Genomic DNA, 27577 nt, shown 5'->3' on the forward strand with positions numbered 1-27577 from the left:
TCTCATTTATTGTCCGATCGAGATGAAATTTTGCAGAAATAATTTCTTTGCTCAAGAACGGACTCTATTGAAATTGGAGATAATCGCATTAACCAACATTAAAATATAGCTCACATATACATCTTCGTCCGATTTGCTTTTTATTGGGCACCAAAGGTGTAATATTTGGCCAAATTGGATTGAATTCGGCACATACGACCAAGTTTAGCCTAGGAACAAGTATGTCGGTTTAGATTAGCACTCATATATATTCATCATCCGATTTGTTAAATTTATCCTCCACAGCTGTAATATGCACACCGTAACAACAATATTCGAGGAAATACATAGCAAGATAAAAAAACTGCAACAAAGTCAAACGCCATAATTTTAAAATTTTATTAAATGAAAGCAATGAAACCGTCACACGCTGCCCGAATGTTGCTTTGCAGTATTTTGGCCCATTCCCGGCAAAGCACTTGCTTGAGGTGATCGACACTTTGGTATTTTTTAGTGCCAACCTTGCTTTCCAAAATACTCCATACAAAATAGTCCAACGAATTGATATCCGATGATTTTGGTGGCCATTTTGCCACCAAAGGGGGGAACCTCATTTTGTAACCATTCTTGGGTGGCGCGTGCTGAGTGCGATGGTGCTGAGTCCTGTTGGAATGTCCAAGGTCTGCGGCCAAAATGTTTGCGTACCCAAGGCTTTAATACACCCTCCAGAATATTTTTTCGCGATAATATTCGGCATTTATTCTGATGCCACAGTCGATTAATACGAGCGGAGAGCGACGATCGGCTGTTATGGCGGTCCACACCATCACCATGGCCGGCGCTTGAGTTCTGGTGGCCAACCGAAGGTGAACATTTTCAGCTAACCTCTTTGGCAAGTAAACACGATTACTTTGTTTGTTTACAAACTGCTGGACCACCACATTCGGCCAAAGGAAGCAACTATTTAGATCTTTTGAGTCTATTTTCTTTCCGTTGCGGTGCAAGTTTTTCGCTTTTTCACTTTTCGAACCATTTCTGCTGATGATGCTGTTTTATTCCGTCCACTTCCTTGACGTCGGCCTACGCTACCAGTATCACGGTAACGAGCGATGGTACGAGACACAACAGATTTATTCACATTTAAATGCTGGAGTGCTCTAACGATAACCACTTGCGGTTTTCCAGCCAAATATAAAGATGTCACTCTCACACTTGAATTCCATCACAAATATTTTTTTTCTGGAAAGTTCTCACCAAAATGCTATTGTACGCTTGTAAACAATGTACTAAGCTGTCACTGGAATAATTTTAATAGCTGTCGGACGAGTGGCTTAGAAATGACAGCAGTTTGAAGTTGGTTGCAGTTTATTCTGTATTACAACGTGACAGATTTGGACTATATCGACTACTTCCTGTACTGTACTTTAAATGAGATATGTGCATTTTTTTGGAAAATGTGGAAACATGCGTAGGGTAACAGATATAGTCAAAGTATTTAATTTTCATTTCAAAATTTGAAGGAAATCGAACATTTATATCCAATTTTATGCGAAATAATAAATTACGATTTAAAAGAAATATTTAGATATAGTAAGTTGTAAAGAATCGCAATATAGCAAGCTGTAAAAAATTTGACCCTTTATGGTAAGGTACAGGAAGATGGATTTGGATGATTATTTCGCTTTCTTTGAGCGTTTGTTTTCCAAAATCTTAAACCCCATGTGGGAAGGTACCACAAGAAATTGTGCGATTTCTTTATAAAAGATCTGGTGTTGATGAACATTTTGAGATGTATTAGGTCGGAATTAAATCGAACGTTATTTTTGCGTTTTATGAGATTCATGGATACTCAAAATTTTGACCACAAGGAGTGGACCGATATATCTTCACACCAGACCTTGGGCAAATACAAATGTTGTGATGTGTGTAATTTTAAGAGAACCGGGTGCTTATTTCGGATTTTATGATCGTTTTGGTTCTTCAAAATGTTCACCCTTTGTGGAGGAAGTACCAGAAGGAATGGTCCGATCTCTACCATCTTTATAACAAATCTTGTGTTTACACAAATATGGAGATGTACCAAGTCCGAATGGAATCGGATGTTAATTTCGTGTTTTAAGAGCTTCATGACACTTTGTGGGGGAGGTACCAAAAGGCGTAGAATAGTAAAAATATTGTAATGTGTGTACTTTGAAGACAATCAGACTCTTATATCACATTATATGAGTTATGATTATTCGAAATGTTGGCAGTTTGTGACGGAGGTGCTTGATGGAGTGGACAGATATTGTCCATTTCCGCACCTGACCTAGCACTGATTAAAATTTTAGGATATGCAAAGTTGAAGCAAAATCGGAATATCGTTTCTCTTTCTGTGCAGTAAATTATTTTCTTTGAAAATGTTGTCATTTTGTGGGGGAGGTGCCAAAAGGAGTGGACAGATATTGCCCATCTCCGAATTCGATCTAAGTTTGGCAATAACATTACGATGTGCAAAGTTTGGATCAAATCGGATACTCCTTTCGGGAGTTATAGTGCGCACCAGGCAGTTAGACAGACGGACGGACATCGCTATTTCGATTCCAAATGTCCTGAATCGTATTTAGTCCAGGCCTAGGGTCTGTGGTATTTTTGGACCCGACTTAAACTCTAAACTCGTACAAAATGCCGGGCCTATTGGTTTATAATTGTGGCCGGTAGACTGACCAAAAATCCGAAAAATAATTTTTGGTCCATTTTATCCCCTAAATGTTTTTCGATCATCTTATCCTAGCCCTAGCCGCATGTAAAATTTTATCATAACCAAACAATATTTACGATCTGTAGAGGGATTACAATTTAACATCGTCAAATGGACGGACGGACGGACCCACATGTCTTGACTCAGATCAACGAGTATTTATTGTGGGTATGTTACCAATATATAAAAATGCTACATACTTTTTGGCTCAGACAAACCTATGAAGCCATTCAGAGAAGTTATTTACATTCAACATTTCATCCTTTAATTCCCCAACCTGGTCACCTTGATTTGCAAACAATATTTTGAGCCCATGCAGTCAACAGAAGAAATTCGTTTGTCTATTCATGTGGATACCAGCGGTGATTGCCTATGTAGGTAGGTACTGCCATCATTATAATAGCGTTATCATTATATTGTTCTCATTTCGTTGCTAGCTTTGCTACTTTCCATTTTTGTTGTTATTGTTCGCCTTTCTGTCATGTGAACACGTTTTTACAGCTCACAGCTCATAACTCTTTGCCAGTCACTGTCAAAGGTTAAACTTCATTTCCGTTCTAACCACCGTAGTCCACCCACGTCACATATTGCATTAATATCATATCCTGCAGCCAGATTTCTTCATTAAGCGCCAAAGGAAACAGGAAACACAAAACAGAGTGAATTTGTGAACCATTTATCCAGAAAATAACATAAAAAGCCCCCTCGCGATGAATCGCATTCAGTTGTAAGTAATCAATTTAATCTCAAATGCATGTTTTATTTCCAATTTTTATTACCGACAATTAAATGCCAGACAGACAGACAGACTGAATGATATGGACGGCATACAAAGGGTTGAACAGCAACACTCCACAAGTCGACCGACAAATTTGCCACATTTAATCGAAATGAAGATATATCAAATGTGACAGGATCTCCCGCACATACGGGTGATGTGCGTGATTTGAGGCCATTCTTCATCCGGAACAACTTTTGTGGCCAAATAAAGTTCCGCTGGGAAGTGTATAAATAAAACCATTTGGATTAGTTCAATTAGTTGTAGTTTTGTAGCGAGAAAAGTGTCGGCGGCTGAGAAAATGTGTTTCGAAAACTTGATTTAACCAAAGTTGAAATTTAATTGTGCATCGCCTTAATAGTGTTTTTTTTTTTTTGTAAAAGGGTATAAACTTACAGCACATATTACATAAATAATGAATTTAAAAATATCAGAATATCATAATGGGCCAATAACATTTGTTCGTTCTTGAACTTGAAACACAATTCCAATCGAAATAAATCAATAAAAATGACTTATTATTGAAAGTTTTCGTTTTCAATTATTATTTTGCAAGTGAAGGTGCATTAGCAGAGGAACAACAAAAACCAATGCATTTATATTTACACAATGTATTCGATTTGAATTCGATATTTTCCATTACACCTTGGGCACAGTGTCATTAAAAGGTTGCATAGATAATAATTCAAATTTTATTGAATTGTAATTTAAACACCATTTTACGGTTAACGAATTATGGCTTTCAAACGGCCAATGAAACCGTCATACACTGCCCGAACGTTGCTCTGCGGTATTTTGATCGACAATTTGGTATTTTTAAGTGCCAACCATGCTTTCCAAAATACTCCAGACACAATAGTTTAAGGGATTAGTATCCGGAATTTTGGTGGTCATTGTGCGCTGGAAATGAAGTGAGGAACCTCATTTTGTAAGCATTCTTGGGTGGCGCGTGCTGAGTCCGATGGTGCTGAGTCCGATGGTGCTGAGTCCTGTTGGAATGTCCAAGGTCTGCGGCCAAAATGTTTGAGCTGACCTCTTTGGCAAGTAAACACGATCATTTTGTTTGTTTAAAATCTCCTGGACTTCGGAAAAAATCAAACTCGACAGTTCACCACTTTCGGCCAAGCGAAGCAACTCTGTAGCTCTGTTGAGTCTATTTTTATACCCTCCACCAAAAAAGGTATGGAGGGTATATTAACTTTGTCATTCCGTTTGTAACTCATCGAAATAATCATTTTAGACCCAACAAAGTATATATATTCTTGATCAGCGTAGAATTCTAAGACGATTTAGCCCTGTCCGTCCGTCTGTCCGTCTGTTGTTATCACGCTACAGTCTAAACGAATTAAGATAGGAAGCTAAAATTTTGCACAGATCTCTCTTTTGTCTGCAGGCAGGTCAAGATTGAAGATGGGCTATATCGGTCCACGATATCGTATAGCCCCCATATAACGGTATCCCCCGATATTCGGTATTTTTGATGATTTTACCCACATTTTTGAACGGAATTGTCTGAAAATCCACACAAGGAGTTCCTTGTGGGTACTTTATACCTCAGCAGAGAATTATCTATATAGGTCCACAATATCGTATAGCCCCCATATAACGGTACCCCCCGATATTCGGTATTTTGATGATTTTACCCACATTTTTGAACGGAATTGTCTGAAAATCCACACAAGGAGTTCCTTGTGGGTACTTTATACCTCGGCAGAGAATTATCTATATTGGTTCACAATATCGTATATCCCCCATATAACGGTACCCCCCGATATTCCGTATTTTGATGATTTTACCCACACTTTTCAACAGAATTGTCTGAAAATCCACACAAGGAGTTCCTTGTGGGTACTTTATACCTCGGCAGAGAATTATCTATATAGGTTCACAATATCGTATAGCCCCCATATAACGGTACCCCCCGATATTCGACATTTTGATGATTTTACCCACATTTTTCAACGGAATTGTCTGAAAATCCACAAAAGGAGTACCTTGTGGGCTCTCCTCAAAATGAAGTGTCTATATAGGTCCACGATATCGTATATTCCCCATATAACTGTAACCTACGATATTCGGTATTTTGATGATGTTAGCCACGCTTTTCGATGGAATTGTCTTAAAATCAACACAAGTAGTTCCTTGTGAGTACTTCACATCCTGAGAGAGAATTGTCTATACAGGTCCACGATATCGTACATCCCCCATATAACGGTACCTCCCGATATTCGGTATTTTATGATTTGACCCACATTTTTCATCGGAATTGTCTGAAAATCCACACAAGGAGTTCCTTGTGGGTACTTTATACCTCGGCAGAGAATTATCTATATAGATCCACGATATTGTATTGCCCTCATATAACGGTACCCCCGATATTCGGTATTTTGATGTTTTTAGCCATATTTTTCAACGGAATGGTCACAAGGGGTTCTTTGTACACAAGGGGTTCTTTGTGAGCACTTTACCCACCGACAGAGAATTCTCTATATAGGTTAACGATAACGTATAGCTCCCATATAGCGGTACCCCGCGATATTCGGCATTTTGATGAGTTTATCCACATTTTCCAATCGTATTGTCTGAAAATCCACACACGAAGTTCCTTATGAGTACTTTACACGCAGACATAGATTTGTCTTTATAGGTCCACAATATCGTATATCCCCCCATATATCGGCACCTTCCTATATTAGATATTTTAAAGATTTTAAAAGAATTTTTATTGGATTTTATTTTTTTGAAAATTTTCTAATTCGTTCGAAATGGTGGAGGGTATTCAAAGTTCGGCCCGGCCGAACTTACTGCTTTTTTACTTGTTTCTTTCTGTTGCGGTGTAAGTTGTTGCACTTTTTGGAATTTCAAAAGCTTTACCCCGAGCTCATTTTTAATATTTGCCGAATGGAATATTGCGATATGTTCAGCTCACGAGTAATTTTTCGGCCATTTCGACGCGGGTTTCGATCAAGTCGCTTCTTTACTTTTCTAACCATTTCTGCTGATGTTGCTGTTTTCCTCCGTCCACTTCCTTGGCGTCGGGCTACGCTACCAGTATCACGGTAACGAGCCATGGTACGAGACACAAAAGATTTATTCACATTTAAATTCTGGAGTGCTCTAACGATAGCCACTTGTGGTTTTCCAGCCAAATGTAACGAAGTCACACTATCACGCTTGAATTCCATCACTAATATGCTTTTGTACGCTTGTAAAAAATGTAATGATCTGTCACTGGTATAATTTAAACAGCTGTCGGACGAGTGAAAATGGCAGCAGTCTGAAGTTGGTTGCAGTTTTTTCATCTCACCCTGTATATGAGGGATAAGTTTATAAATCCATCTGCCCTTTACGGGATTAACTCACAAACTTTTCAAATGCTCTACTATTTTGGGCTTATAGTGGTGAGGTATGTTCCTCGTTGCATATGCGAAAAACATTCTGCAGACAAGGATCAATCCATATATTTCAGATTCATTACACTCTCAGTCATATAGGGTAAGTGTGCCTAAGCCCAAATAAATGAAACTATTGTAACTTAATGTATTTTGTTTACTTCAAATATATTGTCAGCTATCTTTGTGCACAATTTTGCTAAGAAAAGATCAATTATTCTAATAAAAATTAAATTTTTGTCTGTGAAGGTACTCGACAATTCATATTCTTAAGAAAACTACCATAAAGACATCGAATCAGTTTAACTAAACAAATATATTATATTTTAATGAATTAATTTATTATTATTATTAATTATTCTTACAAAAAAATTGGTATGCCGACTGTTGGAACATGCCATACCGACAATTAGCAAGTGGTGCCGACTACTGGCAAAAAGCATTGTTTTAATAAAACTACAAATTTATGAAATTTAATAAAAAGTTATTAAAACTTTATTTATTATTGCAAAAACTATACAAAATATCGAATCTGAATAAATTAACTTTGTAATAATTGAAATGTTCCACTCAGAATGGTGAGCGATTAAAAACGCGAAAATCCTAAAAGTGCCGACTACTGGTACATTTACCCTAACTACATTTCGTCTATTTAGACCAAATCCGTTTTAGGACATATGGAGTAAAGACCTAAAATGGTGAAGACTAAACAAAATGCATTCTGAAAAAATTGTTTATGTCTATACTATCTAGAATAACAGCTGATGACTGGACCTACCTATTGATATAAACAAGTAAAAAAAACATTAAGTTCGACTGGACCGAACTTTTAATACCCTCCACCTTAGGGTAAAGGAAACATTTTTCATATAAAATATCTCAATTTAAGCGTGCTTCACTTTAAACTTCATCAACCAGTAAGACCGTTTGGATAATGCAGTTAAACTTATCAAAAAACCATAAAGTGAGTCGGGTCGTTATATAGGACCATACCAAAACGTGAACCTCTATAGACAATTTTATACCCCTAGTATTGTCATCTACAAATGTTCTAAATTCCAAATTTTAAAAACAGTTTTGTGGGTAAATGTGACTAGGATTATCAAAAAAAAAAAAAAAAAAAAAAACAAATAACAATTTTTAGACAAATTCGTGGGAAAATGTGGCAAAACTCATCAAAATACCGAATATCGTTAGGTAATATCAAGAGGTACCGTTATAAGGAGGCTATACCAAAACGTGGACCTATACGTATAATGTTTCGCCACACGAGTAAGAACCCATTATGACCTACAAATACCAATTTTTGGAGTCGATTTAGGTCCACCATTAATTTTGGGCAAATGAAATTGAGTCTCAAGTTACAAGAATTGGCTCCGCCTTGTCTGCAACAAGTTCCAACTTTTTATACCCTCCACCATACTATGGAGGGTATATTAACTTTGTCATTCCGTTTGAAACTCCTCGAAATACTTATGTCAGACCCAACAAAGTATATATATTCTTGATCAGCGTAAAATTCTAAATCGATTTAGCGATGCCCGTCTGTCTGTTGTAATCACGATATCTTTCGAACGAATTGAGATAGAAGGCTAAAATTTTGCACGCATGCTTATTTTTCCAGTAGGCAGGTTAAGTTCGTAAATGGGTTCACGTTACATATAGACCACCCCCCCCCCCCTTTTTAGATTCACGTTTTCATATAGCCCCCATATAAAGGTACCTCCCAATATTCTGTATTTTGATGATTTTAGCGACATTATTCACCGGAATTGTTTCAAATTTGGTATTTGAAGTTCGTAATGGATACTACAGCCTATGGCAGAAAACTGTCTGTGCAGGTCCACGTCTTCGTATAGGCCCCATATATCAGTACCTCCCTATATTCGGTATTTTGACGAGTTTAGGTACAATACACACCGATATGGTTTGAGATGTCGTATTTAAACTTCGTAATGGATGCTACAGCCTCTGGCAGAAAACTGTCTGACTGGTCCAGGTCTTCACACAGCTCCGATATAACGGTACCTCCGTATATACGATATTTTGATGATTTTAGCTACATTATTCAACGTATATTTCAAGTTATCGAATTTGAATATGGTAATGGCTCATGACAAACAATGGCTTTGTAGGTCCACGTCGTTTAGACGCCAAATAAACTGTTATATTCGGTATTTTTAAAATTTAAACTGAATTTTTTAAGAATTTTATTTTTTTGAAAATTTCCAAACTCATTCCAAATGGTGTAGGGTATTCAAAGTTCGGCCCGACCGAACTTACTGTTTCTTAACTTGTTTAATATAATCCAGATCCATGCCAAACTATCCAAATCAGTTTTGTACAATGGATAATAATTCATGGATCACCTAATGTTGTTTTATATCTATTAGAACCAATTTCGCCTAGGTCCTCCTCTTTTCCTAACAGTAGGTGTGAAAAGAATCTCTCACACTTAAAATGAAAGGGTGCAATTTACATTTTGTCAATTTCAGTGTAATTTAAAAGTTTGAAGCAACTATCGTTATTATCTAAATCAGAGATTTAAATCCATATCAAAATGTTGCTTTAAATATTGTTTTTTAAATATGAAAACACAGTGCTGCACTTTTTAATTTGAGCTAGAACAGTCAAAGAATTGCATTATGTTCGCCTATTGTGAAAAAGAGGTGGAGGTATCAATAAAATAGATCATTTCAATGCACGCAAACCCACAAAGTTTGCGAAAAATCGGCGTAACCAATCAACAAATCGCAGGTGAGACACGTACACACCGCGTCGTATGCTTTACGTAAATACTTGCAAGTGAATGTGGCGCTTACGTTAAGTGACATGAAAGCCCCATGATTAAAAAATAACGAGGGGCGTTTGAGAAATATGGATCAAAGAAAAAAAATTAATAATAATAATATAATTTTATTAATAAATTAATAAATAATTTAGTAGTTATCAGATTTTAAAGGCTGATTCGTCGATTTGACCAATTGTAGGTATTTTGAAGGTACTAGCCGTTCCCAGACTAACGAAAAATTAAATGTTATGTTTGCAGTTCTATGGTTTCCTACGCATTAATTTCATGGAAAAATTGTATAATCTTTTCAAAGGATAAGTTAAACGCATTATAGTGATAGTATGCTCTAGAATATTACCAGACTCCCACCTCCGCAAAACAATAATTATTGTTGAAACTACATGTGTATTGATGGTGTATCCCGTTAGTGAACAAGGCCTTATTTGTTTTTGGTTATTGAATACAAACATTTAGTCGTTACCCACACCGCACTCATGTCCTTAAGTCACGATGTGTCAGACATAACCACATTATCAGGTGGGGGTGACAATGAAACTGTGACGGCATGTATGTTTGTATGTATGTATGTATGTATGATAAATGTAATGAAATGCAAGGAAAATATTGAAAACAAAAACTTTATGGTTTCAAGAAATAACGAAGTTGGTTGAAATGTTGCACAATTTTACAGGTTCAGTCACATGCAAACGGTGCATGAAGAAAGTAAATCGCTTGAAAGTTCAGGGATACAATAAACGCTACACTATTCCATAGAAATGTCATCATGGAGCAACATGAAGTCTCGGTTAGTTAAATTCAATTTTAGTGGTTTCCAATATTTGTTTTTAATAAATTTATAGAAGTCGTATTAGGTTTAAATAAAAAACATTTCTTGAAAGAAACAAGATCTAAACTTGTTTGTTTCCTAACGAATAATATAACGAAAATCATGAAAATAAGTTGAAATAAAAACGTAAAAGCTAACTAACGATGTGAAAAATTACAAACGAAGTTATGAAAAACTAAAAAATGAAACAAGCCAGCATTACATTTGTACATTTTTTTATTCAGAGTTTTTAAAGGGATTTAATCTTTATAGCTGCACCCACCAATGCCCTTCAATCAGCATTTTGAGTTCAATTTCCAAACAAAAAAAAAAAAAAAAAAAAACAAGTAAAGAAGTTTTAACGTTTTTTTTAATACACTCTACTACGACTACGGGATTCAATTTTCGAACGAGTCCCAATTTAAATTTCAGAGGCTAGTAAAATGCAGTTTAATCCTTCAGAATACCATGAAGTGGGAGGTACATACATTAACCCACTTCAAAAACATTACTAAAATCATTAAAATACCGAATATCGGGATATACCGTTATATGGAGGCTATAGGAAAGGGTATACCTATATGGAATTTTGTTGTCCAAGAGATTGGTACCCAATTTTTCCGTTTTCCAATAAAAGAATGTGTCTACAATCATCAGAATACCGAATATCGGGATGTGCCGTTATAAAGGGGCTAGAGAAAAAACTTTGAACTATGTTGAAAAATTTTTGCCATTGAAAATTTCATAATTAAAAGTCAAGAAAATTCCAGTGAAAATGTTGCTAAAATGATCCAGATATCGAATATCAGATGAACTGTTGACATAATTTACGAAGCGGACCTTTTTAGACAATTTTCTTTTAGGGGGATAATTCCATTCTATCCCAGGCCACTCCATAGAAAAACCACACTGATGTCATTAAAATACCGAAGATCGGGAGATCTGCCAAAGATATAACTACTTAGGGGGTACCGTTATATGGGGGCTATGCTATTATGTGGACCTGAATAGCCCATCTTCGAACTTGATCTGACTGCAGACAAAAACTCGACTCTAGCGTTATAACGGACTGAAATGGCTAATTAATCTTGGAATCAAGAATATATATACTTTATGGGGGTATTTCACAGAGGAAGCTAATTTATTATGCACAGTTATGCTACTTTTGTTCTATATCGAATAGTCCCAAAACCAAATTATGGGTTTTATTAGTACATTTTGATATTAATAACTACCTACACAACATCATCTTTCCCCTTATTGAACACGGATTTGTCGTAGGAAGCACACATCAAACTACCTCCAGTAGTCCAAAAGTAAGTTAAACAAGTTCGCAAAGGCTATAGTCTGCCGGTCCGACCATTTGATACCCTACACCACCCCGATTTGCGGTAAAATTTCTGCAGATCTGAAATCCTTTTGACTAGAATGAAGATTCCTCCAAAAACCATCCCCATATCTACTACATAATGAGAGAATGTTGAACCTAATTGCTACCCTTTTCTATAATTTTCAAAAAAAAAAAAAAAAAAAAAAAAACATTACAATTTCCAAAAACATACGATCTCTAAAAAAACATCGATATTTTACAAAGCAGATTGTGATCCTTTTCACCAGCTAAATATTATCCGATGACCATCCAAAATGCTAGGCTTCAGTAAAATAGGCTTTGCGTAAAATGTCATAACCTAGTTCAATTTGTTCGAAAGCTAGGGCGATTCTCACAGACAGCATTGTAAAGTCGCCATAGAATTTTATGCTTCTCAACAATGAATATTTTAAGGTGTTACAAACGGAATGACAACCTTAATATACCCTCCATACTGTGTATAAAAATGTGTTGAAAAGCCACAAAATATGCCGGAGAAATTTTTCTTTCTACTATGACGGGAAATAAAGTTTCAGTAACTAATCGACAAAAGTCCCTCCGTCTAACATGTTATACCACACTGGGTGAAAACAGAGCCTTGACGCGTGTTCTCCGTGAACAAAACATCTCCACTTAGTTATGCGAAGTCATTGATAAACTGTTGAATCACACAATAACAAGGAAAAAATAGTAAAACAAGGTCCGAGCGGGCCGACTTTATGATACCCTACTGTACCATCCATATTAAGCAGTCCTACCCGTAACATTTTCTCATATGTTATATATCATTGTTATGGTATTGAAAAAAGTATTAAAAAATGCAACAAAAGTATTAAAAAATGCAAATTATGTAACACCACGAAATATTGATTTCCCACATAGGAAAGTATATATGGATCTTCCTATCTCGCCGAGCTGAGTCGATCTAGCTATGTATGTCCGTCCGTCCGTCTGTCCGTCTGTCCATGTTAATTTGTAATCACTCTACAGGTCGCAATTATGGTCCGATCTTCACGAAATTTAAAATGGAGGTGGGGCTAGGGTCAGAATAGAACCCTATTTCTTTTGGTGATGATCGCATAATATTTAGGGGTTGAAATGGACCAAAAACTGAAAAAAATCCTGATTTTGCACTTGCTCTACAGGTCGCAATTATAGACCAATCGACGCGGAATTTCACATGTAGCTAGAGTTTAGGGTTGGCAAGAAGCCTACCTATTTGGGTGGTCATCGGATAATATTTAGCGGGTAAAATAGACCATATCTTTTTTGTTGAAAAAATTTAAAATTTTTCATTAAACCGCGAATATTTTAAATGCCGGCGAAATCACAAAGCCATGACAAGGTTACTTCTGATCTTTACATTGATGTTAACATGCAACAAAACGGATATATAGCAAAATATGTGCGATATATATGTTTATCAAAGAAGATATGCTTGAAAAATCTCTTATATGTCGAGAACGGCTGAACTGATTTCGACAGTTCTCAATAATTCAGAATGGCTTCTTGGCAGGAAACATAAAACGTCTAAAAAAATCGCATAAAAATGTCTCTCTAAAGATGAAAATATTGATTTTGTAAAATTATCTCATATTTTTTCAATTTTGTCATATTTTTGGCATATTTTCATTTTGAATTAAACTTTTGGTAATATTTCTACAGCTAACAAAACTAAGTAGTTAGGATATCAGGATATCATATACAGATCGCATTTATGGCCCGATCCTTACGAAATTTTGCATGGAGATAAGATGAGAGTCAGAATAAAAGCCTATTCTTTTTGGAGATGATCGCCATATATTTAGGGGTTGAAATGGACCAAAAAACTGCAAAATTGTCAGCAGGTCGTAATTATGGGGGTTACCGGACATTGCAAAAGCCAAGCAGTTTTGGATGGCCATCCAAAAATATTCAATGTGTGAAGGAGTTTGCCAACTTTTATGGACAAAATACGAAAATGTCCATTCCAGCGACTTTTTGAAGAATTCACAAATACAGGAAAGACGCACTTCTGACTATTTCGTTAACGCTGATTTCGTTGAAGAATATAGTTAAATGTCTGTATCTCATGTAGATGCGTTTCAGTCAAAAACCAGTAATAAATGTTAATCTTTGGGAAATATTGGTTCCAGATCTAGGAAGACCATTTAAGTGCAACATCTACCAATAAATTGGAAATGAGCAAATTAGTTTAAGTTGCTATTATTCGAAAATTAGAGAACGAAACCTGATGGTTTTCTTTTATTATTTGTCACAATATCTTGTGGAATTCTTTCGAGTATTTCGCCTATACTAACTGTATCGTTTATTATAGTGTTGTAGGGTATTCAACGGTCGGCCCCGCTCGGCTGTAGCCTTTGCTTACTTGTTTTAAATATTATTGAATGAAAGCAAAAAATGTCTGAAATAGCATCAATTTTTAGAATAAGTTTAGATTTGTTCGAATTGGTCAACTTTGGCACGAATTATGTCCTTCAAACGGCCAATGAAACTTTCACACGCTGCCCGAATGTTGCGCGGCGGTATTTTGGCCCATTCCCGGTGAAGCACTTACTTTAGGTGATCGACACTTTGGTATTTTTTAGTGCAAACCTAGCTTTCCAAAATACTCCAGACACAATAGTCCAACGGATTGGTATCCGGAGATTTTGGTGGCCATTGTGCGCTGGAAACGAAGCGAGGAACCTAATTTTGTAATCATTCTTGTGTGGCGCGTGCAGAGTGCGATAGTGCTGAATCCTGTTGGAATGTCCAAGGTCTGCGGCCAAGGTCATGCCCAAGGCTTTCATACACCCTCCAGAATATTTTCGCGATAATATTCGGCATTTATTCTGATGCCACGGTCGATTAATACGAGGGGAGAGTGACCATCGGCTATTATGGCGGCCCACACCATCACCATGGATAGCGCTTGAGTTCTGGTGGCCAACCGAAGGTGCAAATTTTCAGATGACCTCTTTGGCAAGTAAACACGATCATTTTGTTTCTTTGCAAGCTACGCTACCAGTATCAAGGCAACGAGACACAAAAGATTTATTCATATTTAAATGCTTGAGTGCTCTAACGATAGCCACTTGTGATTTTTCAGCCAAATATAAATAAAAATAAATCACACTATCACGCTCGAAATCCATCACGAATAACTTTTTTCTGGAAAACTTTCACCAAAATTCTTTTGTACGCTCGTAAACAACATAATGAGCTGTCACTGGAATAATTTTAACAGCTGTGGACGAGTGTCTTAGAAATGACAGCAGTCTGAACTTGGTTGCAGTTTTTTCATCTCATCCTGTGTAATGAAGGGCGAAAAGGACATAAGAAAATCAAATTAGAAAGATAAAATATTCTGTGTAAAACAATCCTCATTGCATTCAACTGGACATAAAATTCGTAGTACTAAATTAAGTACAATTTGAATTTGGACGAACGGATTGAAAATAAATAGTTTAGTGTTAAATGGTGCTAAATTTGTTACAATTTAAATTTGGGTGAACCAATAGAGCTGGTATTTGAAAATTGAAAATAAAATTACTGTCGGAGTGTAGGTTTTGTAAATTTGTACATGTGGTACTAAATTTAGTACAATTTGTTATTAGGCGAATCGATAAGGATGGAATCCTGAAATTTAGAATACGATTTATATTGGATTGTATGATGCAGGTTGTTATGAAAATGTGTACTAAATGGTACTAAAATATGTACAAATTGGGATTGTAGTAAAGTAATAGATCTGGAATTATGAAATTTGTGAATAGCATTTCTATGGGATTGTATGATTGAGGCATGCAGGTATGGTTATGCTACTTCGTCCATGTAAAACTAAAGCATAACAAGTGGAGAGAGATGAAAATGTTTATAAGTTCGGTTGTAAGATTTAGAAGATTTTCCAAATGCATTTTAGTTTTATGTAATTCTTTGGTTCCTCTTCTATTGAGCTTACGATCTCGTCACAAGTTTTTTGTCATAGGAGTTTTGTTTTTGAAATAACTCCTGGGACAAAAAACAAGGGAACTGGTGAGGATTGGTGACTCTTTCCGAAACCTAGGTATTTCCTGCCTTACCCCCTGGTAGACGCTACTATCGTTTTCCACTAATAAACAAACGTTGTTTTTATAAAAACAACAATAATGGGATTAAGCCTTACCATTTTGCAACAATTTAAACATTATTTTTATTTTTTCAGAATCACGGCTTCAGTGCGAACGACAAATCGAATGAATGCCTTGCTCTCTGAGTCTATGTTGGGGCGACGCAAGGCATTGACGAAAATGGCAACTGTTGACGGTGACAATGAGGGCGAAGAGGGAAATTCAAAACCACCACGCGATTGGGAGTTTTTTAGAACAAATTTCAGCATGGAACAAGTTTACAAGCTTATAGAGTCCTCCATTGAAGAACGTTTGACATGGGATCGCTTCAGTCGTTCGTACGATTCATGGCGTTCTCTGCAATTAGCCGAAAGTCTGGCCAGTGATATACGAGATCGGGTGCGAGGATTTAATCATAAGAGGTATAGTTTTCTGATCGCAAATGTTTTTAATAAAAGTCATATTTTCTCTATGTTTATCTCTCTGGTACAGGCATCGCATTGTTTGCATTCTATCTGTGATTGAGAAACAGAATCAAGGCATTCACATGAGCATGCGCCACCTAATGGATGAGAAAATGGATAATTTCACCAAACTTGTCTATGAAAGACCATCGTATTTTATTGTGGTTGTTGTTTATTTAGTTCACAAAGATTAAAAATATATGTTAAACTAAAAATTTTTGTAAAGATGGTTTCAGCATAAAATTTATAAAAACGGTAAAGAGAGGACAAAGGTATCCAATAAACATTAATATTGGGACCTGATCGAATGGTTGAAAATACAGCCTAACTGGACAAATGCACCTTGTGTGCTACATAATTTGCCTAAAAGAGTAAATTCAATTTTTTTGTACCGTACATTTATACAACTATTGTGAATCATAGAATTTCATATACTCGTAGCCCAGCCACAAACCCAAAAATACAGGGTGTTCATACATGCGACGTAGGATTCAAACTATTGTTTCAAAGCGAACTAAATACACTTACGTTGAATAAACACTTTAAGGGTAGAAAACACAAATATCGATGAGTGATATAGCTAATTCATTTCAATTCATCATGATTTGTCATACTAACAAGTATATACGTATATTGGATATCATGATGAAAATGTCAGTATTAATGATATGCAGAACGGGTTTTGCATGGAAGTATTGAAAACTTTTTAAACGAACATAAAGTCACAAAAGTCATTGAGAGTCGAGAATTCCATCTGTCTGCTTGTATAGGTCACACGATGACTGTCGACCTGAATATCTGATTGGTCTAAATAACGCAGAAATCATTTTGATGTGAGTTTTTCATTCCATCGCCCAAAAATAACAAATCTAAAACGACAATTTTGTTTTACTTTCAAAAACGATAACATAAATAAAGAGTCGAGTTTTGCATGTAGAGCCCTTGGAAACCGAATGTTGCCAATATTGTCCTTTTTAATTTTTGGGAACAAAAATAAAGTAACGGCCACTCCTTGCTTTTTTGTGCACCAAATACGAAATTTGTTCTGTTATACCCTACACCACAAGGTGGTCAGGGTATTATGTCTTTGTGCATTTGTTTGTAACAGACAAAAGGAAACGAGATAGACACATAGTTCCTTTTGATGATCTGCATAGAATCACTTTCTGAGTTGATTTATGCATGTCAGTCCGTCTGTCCGTCCGTCCGTCTGTCCATGTATTCTTGTGAACAAAATACAGGTCGCATTTATTATCCAATAGAGATGAAATGTTCCAAACAACATTTGTTTGGCCCAAGGACGAACCCTATTGAAATTGGAGATAATCGGTAAACATTTAGATATAGCTCCCATATATATCTTCGTCCGATTTGCCTTTTATTGTGCACCAAACGTGTAATATCAGCCGGAATAGTATGGAATTTTGCACATACAACCAAATTAGGCCTGAAAATAAGTATGCCAAATTTGATCGAAATCGGTTCAGTTATAGCTATAGCTCCCATATATATTGTTCATCCGATTTGTTATTTTTGTCCTCAGCAGCCGTAATATGTACTCTGTAACAACAATATTTGGGCAAATATATCAAATGCAGCTCAGAAATACCTTTGCTAAATTTTATCGAGATCGGTTCAGATTTGGATATAGCTCCCACATATAACTTCGTCCGATTTACCTTTTATTGTGCACCAAAGTCTAATATTTGTCCAAATGGGATGAAATTTGGCACATACGACCGAATTGAGTCTAGAAGGTAGTATGCCAAATTTGGTGAAATTTGGTGATCGGTTCAGATATAGCTATAGCTCCCATATATATTGTTCATCCGATTTGTTGTATTTGTAACCCACAGCCGTAATATGCACTCCGTAACAACGATATTCAGGGAAATATATCGAATACATATCTTATATCTTTGCTAAATTGTATCGAGATCGGTTCAGATTTGAATATAGCTCCCATATATATCTTTATCTGATTTCAAATTAAGTTTGCACCCAATTCGTAATACAAGTCCGAATTTAAAAGATACAAATGCTTCGGCATATTTAGTCCTTTGAATTTTAAATTATAATTATAATCATAGGGTGTATGATTGAATTCTCCCATAAAAACTTTTAATTTTTATGTGGAGCTCAACTAAATTAGTAAAGTGGTGTACTTTAGGACTTTCTTTACTGGTTTACATACAGAGCCGACGGTGCTCTTCCGAACAGAATGTGCATACAATTGTACTCAGAGGTATTTTAGATTCGTAGATTTTTTGGTATTGCGAATGGGTCATATAGGTCCACATTTTGGTATAGCCCCATATAACTGTACCGGCAGATTTGAAGTCTTTTGGTTGTTTTAGTTACAATTTTAACCCAAATGTGCTGTAAATTTCGTGTTTCTGTTCCCAGTAGGAAACATCCTTACATAGAAATGTCCATAAAGGTCCTAATCCGCATAAAGCTATACCTTACGCATTACTTTAATCATTTGTGTTAATTTTTTCACCAGAATCGCTTCAAATGCGACATTTGGAGTTTGTACTGGTTACTACTGGAACATGCAAAGGTCCCCGTTTTTTGTATAGCCCCCATATAGCCTCCATATATTCACACTTTTCACCGGAATTATTTTAAATTTGCCGCTTTGAGTTTGCATTGGTTACTACTTTCTATTACAGGAAATTTCTTGTATAGATCCAGGTCTTCGTATAGCCACCATATAACGTTCCACCTTATAATCGGTATTTTGATCATTTTAGCTACATTTTCCACAGAATTATCTTCAACATGGTATTTTGAGTCCGTAATATGCACCGATTTCTCATGCAGTTTCCTATAGCCCCGTTATAACTGTAACACCTGATATTTGGAATTTTAAAGACTCACCCGCAATTTTCAACGATTTTTTTTTTTAATTTTTCTGTTTCTTCGAATGGTAGTGGGTATATAAATTTTAAAATGTTTTTACTTGTTTAATGTTAGCCTTTTATTGAAGAGTTAACAGAGGGTGGTTCCTATAGAAATCATCTGTACATTTCATTCCATTTGGGTTTTAAATTGGAAAACAAAGGCGTTTACCAATATTTTTGATTTAATATAATTGTGACCTCTACCCATAATATTTTGCGGATGTAGCAATGATTGTGATCTGTAGAGTGATTACAAAAGAGCATGGACGAACAATTCAGCTCTTCGAGATGTAAATATTCTGAGACCAATATTACTAGGGGTCGCGTTGTGGACCAAAGCCAATTTGTGATGTAATTGTGGTGTGGGAATAAACATAATATGCTCATTTTTTAACAATATCCGGTTAGTGCAAAATAAAATGAATTTGCATAGGGGTTGACATTTTTCGATTTGTTTGTAAAACTTAGACGTACAACTGATATTTTACTTATTCCAAATGATTTTATTTATTCAGAATAAATTAATAAGTGTTTTATTATTTAAAGTTGTATTTATTTATATATCATCAGTTCTTAGATGTCAAGGCGCCGTGGCTTAGTTGGTTAAAGCGCCTGTCTAGTAAACAGGAGATCGTGAGTTCGAATCTCGCCGGGGCCTATGAATAGCATTCATACATTTTGACACTGTTGATACACTTTGACATTGTCTGAATGTGGATTGAAATTATTCCATTCATCATTTATCGGAATGGAAATGAAAAGAGGATTGACTTGTCATAACAATCAAGAAGGCCATATGTTTCAACCCTCTTTAGCCAATACACTGGGGCCCCGATTTGCGCCGTTGAATTTTAATTTGTGTAGGTGTTTTAGGAGTTTTACCATGTTTGGCAACACTGATCGTAGCCTGTGCGTTAAAAAGGGGAAGACATAAATGAAAGAGGTATTTTTGGAAACGGCTACCATTAAGAATTTACTTGTCAAAAAATGAGAAGAAACGAAATTGATATAAAGCCGCGAAGGATCGATTCACATTTCTTTTAGGCGGAAACACGGAGATAAAGTCCGTTCATTTTTATACCCTGTAACACTATGTGTTGGGGGTATTATAAGTTTGATTAGTCCAAAAATTATGTAGCACCTCGAAATATTGGTTTCCCACATAGGAAAGTATATATAGATCTTCCTATCTCGCCGAGCTGAGTCGATCTTGATATGTATGTCAGTCCGTCTGTCTGTCCATGTTAATTTGTAATCACTCTACAGGTCACAATTATGTCCCGATCCTCACGAAATTGAAAATGTAGGTGGGGATAGGGTCAGAATAGAAGCATTTTGCTTTTGGAGATGATCGCACAACATTATAGACCAATCGAAGCGGAAGTTAGCATGGGGCTAGGGCTGGGCAGAAGCCTTCCAATTTTGATGGTCATTGGGTAATATTTAGTGGGTGAAATAGACCATAATATTTGTCAAATCTTCCATTAAACCGCGAATATTTTTAATCCCGGCGAAATCACAAATAGACGAACAGGTCAATCCTGACCATTACGTAGATGCTGATAGTAAATATATCGGATATATATAGCGAAATATATACAATGCGTTTATACAAAGGAAAGGGATATTAGCTAGAATGTTTATATCTCAAGAACAAATTTTGTCAATTCAGAATGCCCTCTTGGCATAAAAGAATATAATCTAAAAAATCGCATAAAAAGATGTCAATAATGATGTTAAAATAGAGTTTGTAGTATTTTGTAATATTTTTTCACATTTTTATCGCATGCGATTTTTTCAATTTGACTTATAATATTGACGTATACATTTTTTATATTTTTTTACCTTACAATACAGGTTGGGGCTATTATATACAAATTGCAATTATCGTCCGACCCTTACGAAAATGTTCATATGGGTAGGGTTAAGCTCAGAAGGGCTAGGCCTATTGTTTTCAAAGATGTCCGCAATATATTTAGGGGTGGAAATGGGCCAACAACTAAAAATGTTCCTGATTTTGCAGTCGTTATAAAGGTCACAAATATAAACCAAAGGACATTAAATCTCACATGAAGTTTAAGTTTATAATAGCGGGTTGAATGGACCAATACATTTGTATGAAAAAATACCAAAATTTCCATTTTACCGAAACGCTGAAAATAACTTACAGGCAATATCCAAAATACACAGAAAGGCGAACTTTTTGCTGAATTCGTTGACGAATATAGCCAAATACCGTAGACAAGCAAATCATATGGATGAGTCTAAGAGATACAGAGGGGTCTCTTGCTTTTGGAGATGATCGCAAAATATTTAGGGGTTCAAATAAACCAAAAACATGCAATTTTAAAAAGAAGAGAGTTAAGGGCAGCGAATAAGTCTAGCATTTTGGATGACCATTGGATTATATTTAGTTGTAAAATGGATCACAACAACTAACAACACGACGGAGTGTGTAAATATTTGGCAAATGACCCTGGCCAAAATGCTAAGGGTAATATCTGGGCAGTGATCCGTGACATAATTTCAAAAGCGAAATCTTCCAAAATGGGTTTGGACGTAAAGAGGGTTCTAACATATTGTCGTGTTGTAGGGTATCACATGGTCGGCCCCGCACGTCTGTAGCCTTTGCTGACTTGTTAAATATAGCTCTCGTATATAATTCTTTTTAATTAGGGATAAAATGAAGGTAGAGAGTTTATAAAGCGATTTTTTGTATAAAGGACGAGATGCTGGGAAGGACAATTTTCATCTGTTGAGCAAAGGTCTCCGAGAAAGAGTTGCTGGAACAGGGAGTCTCCAAGGTCGAAATATTTGGGGCAACATAAAGTCTACATAAAGTTCAGAGTGTCTCCACAGAGTCTTTGGAGGACCAGATATTTTTCACAGAGTTGTTCGAGTGCAGGGAAAGAGTTTCCCTAGAAACTTTGGAGACCCAGAAAGTTTCAACAGAGCCAGAGATTTTTCACTGAGGCTTTGGAGAGCCAGATAGTTTTCACAGAGTCTCTTGGGGCCCAGCAAGTCTTCGTAGACGAGCTGAAAAGCCAACAAATAAGTGCAGCCTAGCTAAAGGACAACAAGTCTTTAAAGGCGATATGAAAAGTCACTGAGCCTTTTGAATCTTTAGTAGAATTGTGGATCAAAGCATCAAGTTCAGACAAAAAGAAAAACCATAACATGAACTCTGTAGCAATTAAATTTGGTGCGATAGGTCACATACAGCAAATATCGGTTCAGATTAAGACAAAGCTCCCACATATATTAATTCCATCCTATTTAACTACTTTAAAATCGTAATACGCATTCAGTAACGATCATGGTTGGTATGATTTACTTCATAACATTATCAATGTAACAGAATATTTCTTATTGTTTGATCTATTAAATATGCATATTGGGGTAGGGCGCCTACCGGGGTTTGTTCTCTCCCTGCTAGTTAAATTATATTTTAAATATAACAGTAAAAAACATTCAACGATTTTCAGGCCCCGGCGAGATTCGAACTCACGATCTCCTGTTTACTAGACAGGCGCTTTAACCAACTAAGCCACGGCGCCCTTGCATTATGTTGAGCATTTTTTATGTTGTAATAATGTCTTAATGATATGATAACTACGAGTTATCATGTCTTGAAGACAGTAGTGATAGATTGAATTTTAAATTAAAATGTAAAATAACTTATTAGAAATGATAACACAATAATATTAAATTGAATGTGATAACTAAACAATAGTGTGTTTAAACAAAGTGATAAGATTAAACTAACGAGCATTATCTGTTTGCAAATGGTACGGCAATCGATTTGTAGCGAATCGTAGTGAAAACTATTGTTTGGCGCCAAAGTCTATACAATTGGTACGAGGAATTGGATAGGGTGTTGTTTTTTGAAATTTGAACTATAAGCTCTAAATATTATATTGTTAGAAGTAGAGTTCTTAAATTCATACCTTTTTGGTGAGAGGGGTGATAAACTGCTGTGTGTATGAATATTTGTACCAAAAGTACTGACTACATTTTTATCTCGATTCCTGGAAGACATGTCATAAGTACTAAAAGGTACTAACAGTAAAATATGGTACAGAATTGCTCTAAAGCGATATGTATGAGCTTTAAATTTTGAATGAGGGTTAACATGCAGTGGGAAAATATTTCTAAATTCCTAATTTAAAGACAAGAAAGCAGTACAAAAATTGAAATTCGTAATTCAAGGTGGCCACAAATTACTAAGTTGCGCAATAATGGTACAAAATAGTATTGAGCTATCGATAATAGCTGTAACACTCCACATTCTAAGGTATGCAAATGCTAAAAGGTTCAAATCGGAAAGTACTAAAACGATGTCATTGAGGGATTTGTGATGCACTTAGAGTTATAAAATATTATACTATGGATTTTGAACGATAAATAAAAACTATCGCTTTGAATTAGTGCATGGGTAAAATTTTGAACGCTTTATTCGAATTGGTACAAAATTATTATTGAACAATCTATTAGAGCTACTCACACTCTGCGTATGGGAGCGAGTAACGACAGGGTCTTCTTAATTTATACTTTTAGTGTAAATGAAGAGTGTAGAATTTACAACATTGTTGTTGATCGATCGATAAGAGCTTGAACTTTGAACATTTCTATGATATCACTCTTTGTGTGGATAGGCGGGATTTTCGTTATTTTCAGGGATACGAAAAGTTCTAAAAGGTACAATATCGTTATTGATACATCGAGACTTTGCAATTAGTGTCAATCTTTGTGAAGATGAGTGAATTATGAAATATGAAATATATGAAATATGTTTTACTTCCAAAATAGTTTTTAACATGGTGCAATAAAAAAAGGTAAGGTAGAGCTACCAGCTTATTACAATTTTTTTCTAAGTGTGCTCGACTTCTGCCATTTTTTTGTATGTATTTATTGTTTTGAAAAATAAAAACAGAATATTTTCAAAATCAATGATTGCGAGACGCGCATTAAAGCTATTCGCCAGTTTTGCCATGGAATTGAAATATAGAACTGTCTAGATCATATTTTTGAAGGAAAATCCAGGCATTTAATTCATTTTTCCCGCTGTTTAGCTGATTTTAAAAATGAGGAATCAATGAAAACAACTTGTTGAATGGATATTTGACAGGAAGCGGGAATAGCCTCAGGGCTGTACTCCTGTAGTTTTACGAAGCTGTTCTACCTCTTTATTGTACCACTGTTTTTAATTCGAAAAGTTTGAATTAGAATCAAGATTTTGATATATGAAAAAGTTTTAATTTTTTTAATGAATAAGAGTTCTCTAGTCAATTATTGTTTATTTACGCTAAGTAGCAGAAAAATAGCATTAATATCTAAAATTTAAGGACAGAGTCAATTTTTTTTAGGATTTTAATGTGTAGCCCATATATAACGATACCCCCAATATTCGGGATTTTGATGATTTTAGCGACTATATTCAGCGGAATTCTTTCAAATTTCGTATTTGTAGTACGACAGAATATTGATCAGCCTATGGCAAACATAATAATAAAATATCGTTTTCGTCTAGTCCCATAATAAAGTTCTCATTTAAGCCGTATTATTCGGATTTTTTTGAAAAATTTCAAGTTACTTTCAAATGGTTGAGGGTATTAAAAGTTCGACCTAGAAAAAATTAGTTGCTTTTTCACTTGTTAAATTTTGCAATGTACGAATGAGCTCTATTTCTTAACCCTTAGTCTACAGCGAGCATATTTCAATTACGCTGGCAAAATGTGGCTTATCCAAATAATGTTTTTTTTTTTTTGTATTCAGGTCTCATTAAAGGAGATCCGATACAGGACATTTTGAGTCGATTTCGGCATTTCCGTCGAACTGTTGGCCTCAGCGCACGATGCCTTTCGAAGGGAGTATCCGATTTGGTTTAAATTTGGTATATCGTAATATTGTTACAAAAATTAGGTCGAGTTCGGAAATCTGCAATGTTTGCCACATTATCTCGTACCTGCATCACAAAAGTTAAAAATTTCAATTTCATGTCTTACAATATGCGAAAAGAGTGCCCGATATAGTTCAACTTTGGCACCTTCCGATACATTGCTCACAGAGGGTCAACATTTCCAAATAATCAAAATTTTCATAAAATGCGAAATTATCCCCAAATTCTTTTCAAAGTTTGTATATTGCATTGAAATTTTTTTTTGGAATTAGCAAGACAAATTGTTTTTGGAGAACAACTTTACAAAATGTGAAAAACGTAAATATTAATGTAATAAGAAAATAAAAGACTATTTCCAACATTTTTAGACAAACGCCATTACCAACACAGGATTCCTGGGAACTCAAATCAAATCAAATCAAATCTATATTTCTTTCATTGCACATAATTTTATTTTATTACTAATTTCTTTTTTATTTATAAAACTTGGTGCTTGCTATTTTTTAATTCTTTTAATGGGGGCAAATTTCTTTGATTTGACAAATCAGCTGATTGGTTGCAAGCTTCTGAGGAATACAGTCTGTTCACTTTTCGAATTTTCCTTGCAAAAAAGAATAAAAGAAAGATGTTGTTGGACAACTCCTGCAGGAAAAGTAACCAGGCACACCTTTTACACGAATTTTTTTAAAAGTGGCATTCCAAATAAATTTAAAAAAGAGTTAGGCAGGCAGTTCGCTCAAAGAAATGCTCAAAGACAATGATCTCTGCTATTCTTCTGCCAAAAAAATGATCCGAACCTACCCATGCAGTAAAAGTTCAGGTTCACAAAATTTTAAATTTGGAAAGAATATATTACCTAACGGCAAAAAATCAATAATTCATCTCCTTTTTTTAAAGGAATTAATCATTCGTGTCTAATAAAACAAAAATGAACAATACATTGGTAATAGTCTTTGAGAATAACTTTATCTGGAAATATTATTAAAATTGGCTTCTCGGTAATCCCAAATCAAAAAAAAAAAAAAAAAAAAAAAAAAAAAAAAATAATAATAATATAATAATAATAATAATATAATAATAATAATATAATAATAATAATAATAATAATAATAATAATAATAATAATAATAATAATAATATAATAATAATAATAATAATAATAATAATAATAATAATAATAATAATAATAATAATAATAATAATAATATAATAATAATAATAATAATAATAATAATAATAATAATAATAATAATAATAATAATAATAATAATAATAATAATAATAATAATAATAATAATAATAATAATAATAATAATAATAATAATAATATAATAATAATAATAATAATAATAATAATAATAATAATAATAATAATAATAATAATAATAATAATAATAATAATAATAATAATAATAATAATAATAATAATAATAATAATAATAATAATAATAATAATAATAATAATAATAATAATAATAATAATAATAATAATAATAATAATAATAATTACTTACTATAGTATACATTTTCGATACCAGTGATGGCAAAAACTCGGGCTTGGCGGGGCAATTGAATTTTGATTCATATTGGAGTGGTTACTTGAGTCCCTACCTGCCATGAAACCATCTGAATCGAGACTATATGCCCCACAGTTTTTTTGTTTCATTCTACATGCCTTATACTTCATGTATATTAGGAAGGGTCCTATGTGGGCACTTCATCAAGGAAGAAGGAAAAAAGGAAACTCTGATTATAAACTTCTTATTTTTCGTCCATTATTGAGCCAATTATTTTTTATTAACTTTTTCCACCTTCGTCAGAAAAAAATATATTATAAACTTCTGATTAGAGTTGGGAAATCTAGTTCACGAGGCGGATCGATCTCATAAGGAACTAGTTCCTAAATATAGCTCCTTCCTTCCAAACAGTTCCCATTGAAAATAGTTCATTAGAATCTTTCTCTTTCATCATTTATGTTCTCTTCATTGTAGTTTTTTTAGTTTTAATTACAATTTATTTTCCACTTACAGCAACTAAATTAAAAAAGGACAGTATAGTTTTATCCCATAAGAGTACAGTTTGCTGTACATTAATGTCGAAAATATACATTTCTGTTGCCTCTTAATTTGAAATAATTTCCTTATTACTTAAAAAAAGTAAAAAAAAAAAAAAAACATTAAATTCGGCCGGGCCGCACTTTTATTTACCTCCACCTTAGGGTAAAGGAAACGTTTTTACATAAAAGTATCTCAATTCAAGTGTGTTTCACTTTAAACTTCATATACCAGTAAGACCTTTTGCATAATGCAGTTAAACTTATCAAAACACGATAAAGTAAGTGA

The 27577-nt window shown here is 34.7% G+C and overlaps 1 protein-coding gene and 2 non-coding genes across 4 annotated transcripts; 2 read left to right on the top strand and 1 right to left on the bottom strand.

The window, feature by feature from the left end:
* The first annotated feature begins 3126 nt into the window (after positions 1 to 3126).
* On the top strand, positions 3127 to 17228 carry LOC131801678 (dynein light chain Tctex-type 4). Of its 2 annotated transcripts, none has more exons than XM_059120605.1 (3): positions 3127 to 3446; positions 16062 to 16388; positions 16459 to 17228. In XM_059120605.1, the coding sequence occupies exons 1-3, from the start codon at positions 3430 to 3432 to the stop codon at positions 16622 to 16624; spliced, it is 510 nt and encodes a 169-aa protein (XP_058976588.1). In that variant the 5' UTR covers positions 3127 to 3429; the 3' UTR covers positions 16625 to 17228. The 2 variants fall into 2 exon arrangements, with proteins under 2 accessions (XP_058976588.1, XP_058976587.1); XM_059120604.1 differs by lacking the exon at positions 3127 to 3446 and adding an exon at positions 10385 to 10485.
* A 2692-nt stretch (positions 17229 to 19920) lies between these two features.
* Positions 19921 to 19994, top strand: TRNAT-AGU (transfer RNA threonine (anticodon AGU)). The gene has a single exon. It is a non-coding gene; the product is annotated as a tRNA-Thr (tRNA).
* Positions 19995 to 22819: 2825 nt separating this feature from the next.
* On the bottom strand, positions 22820 to 22893 carry TRNAT-AGU (transfer RNA threonine (anticodon AGU)). Its single transcript has one exon. It is a non-coding gene; the product is annotated as a tRNA-Thr (tRNA).
* Between the last annotated feature and the right edge of the window lie 4684 nt (positions 22894 to 27577).

Source organism: Musca domestica, unplaced genomic scaffold (assembly GCF_030504385.1).
Source record: "Musca domestica strain aabys unplaced genomic scaffold, Musca_domestica.polishedcontigs.V.1.1 17, whole genome shotgun sequence".
Taxonomy (NCBI): Eukaryota; Metazoa; Arthropoda; class Insecta; order Diptera; family Muscidae; genus Musca; species Musca domestica.

What these genes read in the sequence shown, in the direction of transcription:
- LOC131801678 (XM_059120604.1), top strand. Translation starts at nt 10,457, where the DNA reads ATGTCATCATGGAGCAACATGAAGTCTCG. An exon ending in TGGAGCAACATGAAGTCTCG is followed by an intron (nt 10,486 to 16,061) that starts GTTAGTTAAATT and finishes TTATTTTTTCAG; the next exon opens with AATCACGGCTTCAGTGCGAA. An exon ending in CGAGGATTTAATCATAAGAG is followed by an intron (nt 16,389 to 16,458) that starts GTATAGTTTTCT and finishes TCTCTGGTACAG; the next exon opens with GCATCGCATTGTTTGCATTC.